This window comes from Rutidosis leptorrhynchoides, chromosome 4 (genome assembly GCF_046630445.1).
Source record: "Rutidosis leptorrhynchoides isolate AG116_Rl617_1_P2 chromosome 4, CSIRO_AGI_Rlap_v1, whole genome shotgun sequence".
NCBI classification, from domain to species: Eukaryota; Viridiplantae; Streptophyta; class Magnoliopsida; order Asterales; family Asteraceae; genus Rutidosis; species Rutidosis leptorrhynchoides.
The window spans coordinates 528632424-528646654 of NC_092336.1; the positions used below are offsets into that span (position 1 = coordinate 528632424).

Sequence of the window (14231 nt, forward strand, 5' to 3'; positions counted from 1 at the left end):
ATACATTTCTTTAGGTTTTGCGTTAGATGTTTCTGATACCTTAAACCCTTCAGGTATATTCATATATATCACTATCAAGTGATCCATATAGATAAGTAGTAACAACATCCATGAGATGCATTTAAGTAATTACCAGGTTGATTAAGTATCTAATAAGTAATTGTATCCATTACATAAGGATAAGTTTTCCTTATAATTCATTTCTGGTCTTTGTGGAAAACCTTGAGTTACAAGTCTAGTTTTGCCTTGTATCTTCATTTGCACATTTCTTTTTCGGATAAAAATTCATTTATATCACATACGTTTCACATCTTTAAAAGTGATAACGATTGATCCGAAAACTTTTCTTTTATTGAGTGATTCTAATTCAGCTCGTATTGCTCCTTTCTGTTGAGCTCAATCATGTCTATTTTGATATTCAATGACAGATTTTAGTTCCAGATCATCATCTTTATTCATGATGTCATTGTAACATTATATGAAAATATCTCATCAAGATTTTTCATTTCATTTCGGTTCCATAATATTGCATAATTTATTGCAATTTATGTATTTACATTTATCAATATCCTCTGCAGAAGGAATATTGATTTGTGGTTCTTCTTGAACACTTTTTTTTTTCCTCATTATCAGCTGATTTTTCTTTTCTAGGATTTTTATCTTTGGAACCAATTTGTCTTCCACGTTTCAGACGTGGCGAAGACTCATGAGTGACATTATTGCCAGCTTTTGGAATTTCAATTCTAGCTTAAGCATTTACTGCTGGTATATATGATTTAGTCACTCTTTTTGTATCTTTAAATGCATAAAGTAATTAATTTGCAAGTTCTTGCATATGCATTATTTTTGAACTTTCGTTTCGCATTCTTTTGTGCGAGTTCTATATACCTTAATTGATGTTCACATAATGAAGCATCTTTTTATTTATTTTTCATTTCTCCCCCTAATATAGGGAACACTGTTTCATTAAAGTGACAATCAGCAAAATGTGCTGTAAAACATCACCCATCATGGGTTCAATATATCTTATGATTGAAGATGTTTCGTATCCAACATATATTTCCATCCTTCTTTGAGGAATCATTTATTGTGGTGGTGCAATTAAAAATACACTGCACAATCAAATGTTCTAAGATGAAAAATATTTGGCTCTCGACCAAAATTAAGTTGATAATGGAGAATATTTATGACTTGCACTTGGTTTAATGCGAATTAATGTCGCATCGTGTAATTTTACATGTCCCCATATAAATATTGAGAGTTTTGTACTCATTTCCAATTATCTAGTTATTAGCTGCAAGCGTTTATCTATTGATTTAGCTAAACCAATTTTGTGTATGCACATGAGTAACTGGATGTTCAACAACAATCCCTGTAGACATATAATAATCATTCAATACTTGAGATGTTAACTCACCAGCATTATCAAGTCTCATCCTTTTAATGATGTAATCAGAATAATGTGTTCTCAGTTTAATAATTTGTGCAAGAAACTTTGCAAATGCCATATTACGGCTTGATAACACACAAACATGAGACCATCCGCTAGATGCGTCTATTAGAATCATGAAATATCAAAATGGTCCACATGATGGATGAATTGGTCCATATATATTCCCTTGAATTCTTTCAAGAAATATTGGTGATTCTTTCTCAATGTGCTTTTCATTAATCACCATATGCACTTTTAATCATATGCGCTGCGCTTTTCATCATATGCGCTTTTCATCATATGCGCTTTTTATCATATGCGCTTTTAATCATATACGCACTTTTCATCATATGCGCTTTTCATCATATGCGCTTTTAATCATATACGCGCTTTTCATCATATGCGCTTTTAGGTGCTACATAGATATTTCTCATTATCTGTTATCATTTACTGATAATCATATCCATTATATATATATATATATATATATATATATATATATATATATATATATATATATATATATATATATATATATATATATATCAGAGAAACTCAATTAATTTCTCTTTGATTTTGAGAAAACAAGGCATTGTTTATCAGAAAATTTTTACCATTTGGTAATATGAATTTTTGCCTTTTCCGTTCCTTATATCAAGTTTGCAAGACCTGATATAGTATTTATAATTCCTTCATTTGATTTAAATCAATGAAATATTTCTTAGATTTGATCATAGTGTGTATGTTACCATTATCTGCAAACAAGTTACAATCTGAGAAAAAACCGCATTAGAAAGCGACTCAACAATCGTACTAGTAACCTAGTAGCAATAGTCATGATAAGCCCAATTAATCATCATAAAACTGGACTCCACATATTTTTTTTTATATTATTATTATTATTATTATTTTTTTTTTTTTGCATAAAATAATATATATCAAATATAAGGTAACATTTCAAATATTAAATTACCATGTAAATCGATCTAATATATCAAAGGTCTGTGAATTATATTCACTTGAAAGATATGCATATTAAGTATACAACTAATTTATGTACAGATCAAATATATTTCTAATCTTAAAATATCATGATGATTATCAATTATGCATTAAATATTAAAATAATCCAACATGCAATTTATCGTGATTTAAAAAAAAATCAAATTGCATCAGTGTATAGCACATATAATCATGTATATGGCGAGAGTTTAAAAGAGTACACCGATCACAAAATAATATGCCAATCTAATCCACTAACTTATTAATCAATTAGATTAATAATAGCATAGGTCATGATATAACAAATTAATATAACCACTTTTTCCAAGTTTCATGTTAGACCAATTAAAAACTTACAAGGTAGCAACCATAACCATGTAGCATATATAATCACAATATATACATATATACATATATAAGTATAAAATTACTTGATGCATACATCAAATACACCAAGTATACTTTGTCTTAAAAAATCATGATTATGATTCATCAATATTCATTCCATAAATAGAATATTCCTAGTCAATACAAAACGTAAATCAATGATTATATTCATCATGCATAAAACTCAAAAATAGTTATTCTATCCGAAGATAACTAGACACAAATATGTTCTATAACATGCTCATATGTAGTCGGTTTATATACAATCATACAAGTTAAAACAGTATACCACAATATGATAACATGAGAGTAGCAGATCATAGTAGTGCAATATATATATATATATATATATATATATATATATATATATATATATATATATATATATATATATATATATATATATATATATATATATATATATATATATTTCTTCTTTTTGGAATAAAATAATATTCACAACTATTTAATTACTTCATAGATCTAATGTGTTAATAACTCAAACGAGAAATATCTAGTTTACGACTACATATATATTATAATAATAAAATATATTCAACAATTTAGGTAGAGTTTTGGTATACACAACTTTTGATTTCATAACCTGCTTCATATTATCAAATAAAATATAAATCATATTATACCAATTTTATAGGCTGAATAATCGTTTACATATTCAGTTAACAAAAAAAAAAGGAATATATTCGGAACTTATGTTCCTTTCTTATTTTAACTTTTAAGATTTACTTTTAATAAAAATACAAACTACTTTTTATATTTTAACTTTTAAAATTTACTTTTAATAAAATACAAACTACTTTTTTTTAACTTTTAAGATTTACTTTTAATAAAAATACAAACTACTTTTTCTTATTTTAACTTTTAAGATTTACTTTTAATAAAAATACAAACTACTTTTTGTATTTTAACTTTTAAGATTTACTTTTAATAAAAGAACAAACTACTTTTTCTTATTTTAACTTTTAAGATTTACTTTTAATAAAAATACAAACTACCTTTTCTTATTTTAACTTTTAAGATTATAAATTTAAGAATAAACATTAGTATGCATGAAATAAATAATGATTAATTGCATAAGTAATCATAAATGTTAGATAACATATAAAGACCCCGTCGTATTCGTATTGATCGGAATTAATCTCGACCCATGGTACCGTGTTGTCAAATGACGTGTTGCGTACATAAAGTACCGTGTTGTCAAATGACGTGTTGCGTACAATCATGAGGTCTTATTAACATAAATATAAATGTTAGTGAAGTTAATAAGAGTTAGATTACAGAAAATATAATTCAGGCGGTATAACCGACCATATATAACTTAAATAACATAAATATAAATGTTAGTGAAGTTAATAAAAGTTAGATTACAGAAATATAATTCAGGCGGTATAACCGACCATATATAACTTAAATAACATAAATATAAATGTTAGTGAAGTTAATAAAAGTTAGATTACAGAAATATAATTCAGGCGGTATGACCGACCATATATAACTTAAATAACATAAATATAAATGTTAGTGAAGTTAATAAAAGTTAGATAATTTCTTACCTTGATTAGTGACGTGTGCTTGCTTAGATAAACCTTGATTATACGGAGCACTTCGTGCTGATAACGTGTTATAATTCAGTAGGCTTATAACTACCTTTAGTGGCCTAGTTCTTGACTGTAGACTACTAATAAGTATATAGAGAGAATATGAGAGAATATGAGAGAATATATTTAGTGTGTATTTTATAAACTCATAACACACATATTTAAACTCAAAAAATCTACTATACAATATCTATAATAATAATAAAATTAACATCCAATTTAACTTTTATAACAGTTTGTAAATTAATTGTCTTTTTGGACAAATTTACAATAGGCATGTTCTGTGGCCATTTTGCAGGAACACTGACGGCTTTTTTGACCAAAACCTCTTCTTTATATTTTTTCATATACCTGCAAATTCAGGTTGGAGAGTGTGTCATTATCCATGGGTTCATGGCAGAAACCCGTTGGATCCAAATTTGTTTCAAAATTTGAAATTTTGTCATGTGGTGTTGTACAGTCATCACGTGCCGTTGTATGCTTTTCCGGTGACCGGAATCCAAAATTATCATCACCATCCTTATTTGAAGATTGCTCAGCATTTTCTTTATCAGGCCTTGGCGTATGAAATTCATTACTAACTTCGTGATTGTTAACATCATCAACAAAAATATCCATATCCTCGGCATCAATATAATCCCTCGGACTAAACATTTCGTCCACTTCATGTGCCCGACTAATGTCCAATGTTGGACTATAGAAGTGTAAGTTAGAAAGAAAAAAACATAACATCACATATAAGCATTCAATGAATTAATGAAAGAGGAAATAGCCACCAGAGGTTACCAGAATTGCTACACGTCATCCTTAACCACTCAATATCACATTCATTGAGAATTGTGGGTTCAACTTTTTTTATTCACAACGTCTCCTGCAAAAGAAGGAAAACATAAATATGTGATTTACTATTTGCAAGAATGAATATATATGTACACACCAAAGAAAAAATAATAATGAATCGTCACTCATTGTGACTATAGAGGACATATGGTAAATTCTTAACTGATTATGCATGATGAAATAGTAGTCCAAATTTAACATTAAAAAACACCTTACATATGTGATGAAAGAACTTCCCATAATTATTTAAGACCTACTATTACAGAATCAACTCAAAACACAAAATAGATTCAGGTTTTGATTCATAAAACAGTGCAACTTCAATAAAAGGAGACATATAAATAGTACTCATGATCCATTTTGTTTCAAAATTGCAAGAAAATAGAATATAACGTTTACAAAGTAGATCGTGTTAAGTGAAGAATAACAATGTAACATATCAAAATTACAATTCCAATGAAGGTTAAGATACAGAGATTGACGAACTGAATTGGATGTCGCCTATAATTTGAAAGAAGCGAATGGTGTGACCCATATGAGAGAAACTGAATTGGATTGTATTAATTTTGGACGAAACCCTAAGGTTTTGTCATCGATTTTAGTCGACGACTTGGAGAAATTAGGTTTTTTCCCTTTGGTTGTACGTGAATGAATTGTATTCTAGAGAACCCCTATTTTCTAATTTTCATCCCGTATTTTTTCTAATTTTAAGGTATTTTAGTCCCATTATTCCTAAACTTGGAGATTACGATATCATAATCATGACATGACTTTTTTAAGGGTTTAGATTAACTGAGAGCTTATGAATGAATGGCTAAGATTAAAAGTTAGAGATTTAGATGACATATTTTTGTGTTTGTTATAATATATAGTAGAGATAGAGATAACGTAAAAAATCCATGAATAGGTAAAATGATGTGTTTGATAAAACTGAATGGTTAAACGCTTAATGATTCGTGAATTGAATGATTGAAAGATTGTGAATGATTAAGAAGTTCTGAATAAGTTTGATTCTGAATGACAATAAACTATTTGATAATCACTTTGAATGATCAATGTTAATAATGCAAAAGTACCTTCTTAACATTTATATGAACAAAAACTAGAATAAAGTTGTTTAATAAGTGTTATTGGTATAATTTAAATAATATATGTTACATAAGATTTATGTCTTAGTGGTTAATAAAATGTTTTATCTCTGAATAGTTCAACAATTAATATATGAATCATTCAATATCATCTGTCATTAAGATGTTATAAACAAATGCAATGGATGTTGAATGGTTCGACATTCAACGTTGAACCATTTCATTAAAAGGTAAACAAACGTACCCTAAGTTGAGACCGCCTAGCATCACTACCAAACATCAACTAAGCTTCTTAAGATTTACTACTACACATCACCGCAAATAGTTCTCCAAAACTAAATGAGAACTGAAACACTAGCATCAATCATTGTCTTCCTCAAATTTTATGAGATCCTTATAATATTTAATTAAATCAGTGTGTAAGTATTAAAGTAGAATGCACGAGTCATATATTTCCTTCATTTGTTCTCAAAATTGTTAATTTAGAATGAAATTGAAAAGGAAAACATTAATGATGAATGGGAAAGGTTGAGAACTAAGGCGTTGCAATCCATTAACCCTCGAGAACTAAGGATGGCAAGGGAAGGCAGTTCAAGCTACAAACTCTAGTTAGTTTCATCCAAACATACCCTTAATATATTTTTAAGAAGAATCCATTATACCTTTTAGGCATATTTTCCGACTATATGTGGTTATTCTCAAATTCTACATTTCGACTGCGATATTTCAGGGTTCGTTCCTTTCGTTTACAAATCTCAAATATATTTTGTGTGTGTGGTTTTCATCATTATTTAGTCAACACAATATTGAATTTTGTCAAACATCATAAATTTGTAGTGATGTTGTCAGGGGTTGTAGAAACACAATGGCTAGTAAAGATTGGTATTTTTTTCATGTGACTGGTTGAAAATGAAAGTGAGTGTGATGATAGAGATGAGTGTATAAACAGTTGATTGGATTTGTTGACAAAAACAGGGAAATTCCCATTTTCTAGGTCGCTTGAATGGTGGGTTTGTTGATAGAAGTCAAAATTGGTGGTGGGATGAACACCGAGAATCATTTGAAAATTTGGGGGAAAGATTGTGGATGGGTTATGGAGGTGTTTTGACTGTGGTGGTTTGGGTAAGATTAATTTTTTTAATTTGAAGACCGTTAGTATTTGCTGCCAGTTAAGTTAACTGGATAGTATTAACGATTGTTAAAATCATGGACCATTCATGTAGTATGTTTAAAAGTTATGACTAAACATGATCATTCTAAAGTTTAGCCTTTATCTTGATTTTTGATACAACTAGTTGTCGAACCCTCGCTTCGCGCCGAGGGTTCTATTTTTAATGTATTTTATTGTGTTTAGTTACGAAGCCTGCGAGTCAAAAATCAACGTATATGAAAAATACCCTAAATATTTAGCGTTTTTTGAAAAGTGTCCGTTTTGCGTATAGTTAGTGACATTGTGTTCGTAAAATTATTTCGAGTTTAACGATGGTGTCAGAATAATTTAACTCGTTGCGAGCGAGAAGATATGACACGTTGAATATTTGAGTGGAGTTTATTTAAGATATTTTATGAAAATTTTGATTTGACACTTTAACCCCCTGTTTTAGGGGCCGATTTTAGATTTTCAACAAAGTGTGGGGGACGTTTGTGGTGTTATTTAAAAGAAAGGGAAAGAAAAAAGAGGTGAAAAGAGGAAAATGACCCTGGTACTATTCATTATTTTTGTCTAATAGTTAATAAATATGGTAATATTTGAAGACCAACCATGAAATTATTTCCTTAATTTATTTTCTTTATGGGATATGTAAATTTGTTTTTTTTTTTTATAACTTTTAGAATATATTTATTTTTACACCAAGTTATTATACATGTGATGTATGATAATCAAAACTAATAAAAAATGATCAACGACTAATGAAAAACAATCTTTAGGGTTTAATAGTTACGGTTTAGGGTTTAGATTGAGTTTTTTAAACAATAACGGATTCAGAATTTAAGGTTTAGAGTATTTGAGTTTATGGATGAAATCGGGCTAATTTTTTTAAAAAAAAATCATATGTGGTTAACGTACATCAGATGTATACCAACCTGCTGTTAGAAAAAAATATTTTTTTATTTTATTTTGTATGAATCTACACAATGAATACTAACTTTAAATTTTTTTTTTTTAAAAAAAATTAAAATTCTTACCTCTCTAAGTTCAGTGTTATAAAAAAATAAATGTTCTTATACCTTATTCCAGAAAGGTTCATATCACTTGATCACTCATAACAATATAATGAAATGAGGGATTCGAAGATCAATAAGTACATACAATGAATTTAAAACGATCCCTAATCATACAAAATAAATCTATTATGATTGCACACAAGGTTTCCCATTTACCATCGAAATTCATCAAAAGGTATCTTTCGCATATCGCGTTGCGAGGATAGTGGGGGAAAGAGTTTTACTGACCATGTCCTCGATTTGACCGGATTTCTTCTTAGACAGCAGTTGGGACTTGGGGGTGTGTTATGCAACTGTGAGAAATTAACACGTGGGTAGACAAGTCCACTAAATGATCCGAGAATTATATTAAACTAGTGAAATGACCCGTAAAACCACGAGTTTGTTTAAACGAAACAGTTTAATGATATGTATTAGGTATTAAGTGAACGTAAATGCTAAAGTTATTTAGTTTAATGACCCGTGGAACCACATAGTCCGACTAAGAAACTCGTCAGCTGAACATTTCATCAAACACCTAAAATGCATATTAAACAATCCACATCCAATTATAAGAGATAATATTGGTTGTCATTTTATTTTAAAAGTGTAAATTAAAATATAAATGTAGAATTGGTTTTCTTCTGCCTAACTTTTATAACGTCTCGTACTCAATTCAAAATAATTAATTAAAATTATTTAAAATTATTTAATTTTAATAATTAAAATAATTATTAATAAGATTAAATAATAATAAACAATTAATAAGATTTAATTTTAATTCAAAATTATTTAGATTAATGACATCAGCCATCATGCTTAGATTTTTTTTTCTTTTTGTTTTTATTTAACAAAAGAATTAGCCTAATAATGACATCATCATTTTAGCGATATAATAGAAAACTATAGAAGATTATTATATATTATATTATTGATTATTGATTATTAAATGATGTTATTAGTATTAGTTTTTTTTTTTATTTTTTTTATTTTTTTTAGTATAAGTAACATAGTATCAGCATTAGTAATCAGTGTAGTATTTTTCTTAAAGAGTACTATAAAACAAAAGTTCTTCGACCGAGATGCCCTAGTAGTGCGGCTACAAAGCCCTTATTTTACTTCCTATATGCAACAAGAAGGTATCAAATACACATGTTTTGAAACAAAACAACAAGGTATCATAATTTTATTCCAATTAGTTTGACAAATTATCATAGAATTATTGTCGATATTGATGCACGTTTTATCATCCTGATCATCATGATCGTGCGATTGCGATTTGCAATCGTATGCATAGATTTATGTATGTATATATGATATATAATCTATGTCTTGTCTATTGATCAAGGGTTTTGAACTGAAAATCCGTACTATTGATAAGTTTTTTGTGTGTGATAAACAGCCTGTTGTATGATTTGGTATTAACAATTGTAGATTCATCAATCATCAACTGGAATAGCTCAGTGTTGCCAAATGGACTTTTGTAACTATATATATTATATTTTATTTGAATTTCATTCACAATATTTTAATATGTGTGTATATATGTATATATAGTACGGAGTATCTGGATTCTGGCATGCCCAAAACACCTTAATTTAGGGCTCACACCTGTTATGTTACATTATTGTATCCACAATTTTAGATTTTTAGAATTTTGAATTCCGCCAGTAGCTAGTGGTGGAAACATGAATTTTTTTTCACATGGGGCAAATTTATTTTTAAAAGCTTAGCAACTTTTTTTGGCAAAATATGGAGGTTTTTGGGAAAAATATGGAGGTTTTTGGGCAAATTTGGGAGGTTTTTGGGCAAAATATGGAGGCTTTGGGGAAAAAATATCCACTAGGGGAAAAATCGAAAAATTCCAAATTTTGGAACTAATAATTGCAAATCCACTGGGGGCGGCTGCCACCCACTGCCCCTATATTATTTTCACCCCTGCCTGTAGCTAATTTGATGCTTAATTGTTGAATCTTGAAATGGATTAGTATAATGTGTGTATGTGTGTTTATGGTGGTTAGCTGTTAATTGTAAGGGCCACATTTGTTGGTTAAAAGATGAACTTTGCTTGGTTTATTTGATTCTGTTATATAATCGAATTTATAGCTGTAAAATGTTGAAGTGAAAGAGTCATATGTGCAACGCGTCTAAGTGCTGCATTATATCTGTAAATACTAAGTACTGATCATTGTAGTTTATGTTGAATGTAGTTTCAGACTAGACATTTTTTTTTCTATTTCTTTTTTCAGGTACTGGAAACTCATCTATGTAATTATTGGACCCGGATTCGGTTAACAAAGGAGTAAATGAGTGACTTATCAAGAAAGAGATGTGCAACTGAGGGCTCAGTCCTTCCATACGACATAATTTTCAAGATTCTTCTTCTGCTTCCTGCAAAGGACCTCTCGAAACTAAGTGTCGTATGCAAGACATGGCGTAGGCTAATTAGTAGTCCTTATTTTGTTCAACTTCACACGAGTCGCTGTGAGACAGTTCTTACCTTTTTGAAACATGCCGTTGAGTCACATCCCAATACATTATCTATTGATGATACCAACAACGGTCGATTCACGCTGTTTAAACCAACTTTCGAAAAAGGAAAACGTCACATCTATTTGTCGGAGTTAAAAGATAAAAACATTGAGATTAGTGATCCACATGTAAGCGGCTTTGGTTATATTCTAGCAACGTGTGATGGTTTAGTTATAGCGACGAACAAAAAAGGAACTTTACTAGTGGTGAACCCAACAACCCGAAAGCTTCGTCAACTCAAACAAGGAACCATAGTTCGAAACCGCGAGGAGTCATACGGGTTTGTTTTTAGCATTAAAGCACGGGAATATAAAGCTGTACACTTGTTTCGTGATGAGTCGGGTCATATAGACAGTGAGATTTTGAGCTTAAAAACGATGTGTTGGAGGGGTTGCAACGTGCCCGCTTCTGGACTCTTTAGGGACTTTCATCATAAAGCGGTTGCAGCCTCCGGGGTCTTGTATTGGCTACCGGGAAGACATGGTGTCGATTACGTCGTCTCAATGGACATTGAAGACGAAAAGTTTGTTAGAAAACCTTTACCGGTTAATAGTAGTGGTTTAAATGATAGACTAATAGAAAATGGAGGTCTGTTGACTTTTGTTGGTCAAATGACAGTTTACAGAATTCAGTTATGGACACTGAAGAGGAACAAATGTGAGGACGAATGGGTAAAGATGCATACAATAAATATGGATTATGACATAACTGGTTTGTTTCCTCTGTTCATGACAAAAAATGGTAGATGCTTAGTTTTCCAGTCGTTGAATGAAGCGATTCTTAAATATGATTTGGAGGAAGATGAATTGGAGAAAGTGTTGGAAAAAGGGGATCAAAAAATCAACTATAGGATGTCGTTTCAGCATGTGAATACGCTTGTTTCGTGGGATAATTTCGGGCCAGTGTGGTAGTAAATGTGCTCAGCCTGCGGTTTATTGACTGGATCTGGTACGTTATCAGTATAAAAAAATGATGTTTATGACTTATGCACCTGTTGTTGAATAATTAGTATTTACAGTATATTATTACTACCTAAAGTATGTGTATTAAGCCATTTGGAACTTTATAACTGGATGATCTGGTGATGTATGTCTATTGCTGCTTGTAAACAAACAAGTTATTATGATATCTTTTTGTAATTCATTACATATATTCCATCTGTTGCACCCCAGAATCCGAGCTTTAACTGTTGTACTAGTTTGTTAAATTGTGATCTATACAATGGAAGTGTTATCATTATGATTATGAATACTAATTATAGAAGTACCAAATTAGCTTCAACGTATTACTGTATTAGTTAAGTTCTAGTAACCTGTAGCAATACGCTGAGGTATATGGTAAGTCAGCTAACGCTAAGCTGAGTTAATGGTTTACACTTTAAATAATCTTCTTCTGAAAAATTGCATTGCATAATATCTATATAGCAGTTTAAAACATTAAAAAAAAAAAAAAAAAAATTAGTAGCTGGCAATTGTCTATCAATAACGCCCTTGTCATATGTTGTTTGGTGACGAACTATTACAGTATATGTTATCATGGTCTCAGATGACACTCATAAATCAAATATTGATAAAGAAAAATTTATATTCGTATTCATATTCATATTATAATTAAACAAATGCTCAATGCATAGGGCTTGCTTAGTGGTTAAGACTGGAAATTCTCTATCAAGTTCAATTCCTACAACTGTCGTTCGGGCTTGTCTTTAACTTCGAAAAAAGTAAAATCAATATATACAGAAAAATACTTTTGGAGCCCTCCATATCTTAACAAATGGAACTACTCTTTAACTTTAGTGTGCGTAAGTAATTGATTTCAATATAGGCTTTTCAAAAGAAAAAAAAAAGACTGCAAAATCATGATAATGGAACATGAAAGTATATATCTACAAATTTTTCCTACTAGTATGTTGTAATGACTAATGATCCATACAAATTACACTTATAATGATTCCAAATAAGTGGCATGTAAATATGACTGAAGCTTTATAAGTTTAAGTTCGGGTGTCTCCTCTTTTTTTAAATTAACTTTTAGGAGTGAGTTCTACATTTAAACTTATGGTTTGTCGAGGCTAACTTCTAAATTTCCCATTCTTTATTTTCTTATTGCGTGAAATCCAAATGATTAATCTTTAGATTTCCGAAGATCATGACATATATCCCACTTGAAAATTCACATGAGCAATCACCCCTTATAAATTATAATCTCAATAAAATATGTCCAAAACTTTATAGAATTACCAAGGGCCAAAGGTGTGATGACCCGGGAATTTTCGACCAAATTTAAACTTAATCTTATATGATTTCGATACGATAAACAAAGTCTATTAAACCGAGTCTTATAATGTTTGAACTATTTCCATGAATGCATTCGACCTTGATTATTCCCGACGATTCACGAACAATTATTTATAAATAAATATGTATATATATATATATATAAATTAGTATAAGTGTATATAATATTTTGAATTAATAAAGTACAATTAATCAAATAGAAATTTACAAGATAAATAAGTTATCATTAGAATGAATATATATATATATATATATAAATAAATATATGATATTGTTATGTATATATATATATATATATATATATATATATATATATATATATATATATATATATATATATATATATATATATATATATATATATATATATATATATATATATATATATAACAGATCTCTAATAGTAATTATTATATTATAACAATTATAAAATATAAAAAAAAAATTAATATTCACTAGATGTATTTATATAATATACGATATAATTATTAATAATGTAATTGCAAGATGTATTATTTATATATGTATATATAAAATTTGATGCATTAAAATTGTTATAATTGTTACTAATATTAGTGTTACTATTATTAGTATAATTATAATTATTATATTAAGGGTATTATTATTATTATTATTATTATTATTATTATTATTATTATTATTATTATTATTATTATTATTATTATTATTATTATTATTATTATTATTATTATTATTATTATTATTATTATTATTATTATCTATTATTATATTTAAATAAGGTTAATATAAATATAAATATATACAGCTATGTAAATTCAGATTCCTACACTTTTTGTTTAAAGTCAAA

At 28.8% G+C, this 14231-nt stretch overlaps 1 protein-coding gene across 1 annotated transcript; it reads left to right on the forward strand.

Annotated features, from left to right (window-relative positions):
• The first annotated feature begins 9623 nt into the window (after nucleotides 1-9623).
• LOC139844980 (F-box/kelch-repeat protein At3g06240-like) lies at nucleotides 9624-12253 on the forward strand. Its single transcript, XM_071835200.1, has 2 exons — nucleotides 9624-9748; nucleotides 10823-12253. The coding sequence occupies exon 2, from the start codon at nucleotides 10880-10882 to the stop codon at nucleotides 12014-12016; it is 1137 nt and encodes a 378-aa protein (XP_071691301.1). The 5' UTR covers nucleotides 9624-9748; nucleotides 10823-10879; the 3' UTR covers nucleotides 12017-12253.
• Nucleotides 12254-14231: the final 1978 nt, after the last annotated feature.

Bases quoted from the DNA above. Each gene is read 5' to 3' on its own strand.
- LOC139844980 (XM_071835200.1), top strand. From the start codon at position 10,880: ATGAGTGACTTATCAAGAAAGAGATGTGCAACTGAGGGCTCAGTCCTT.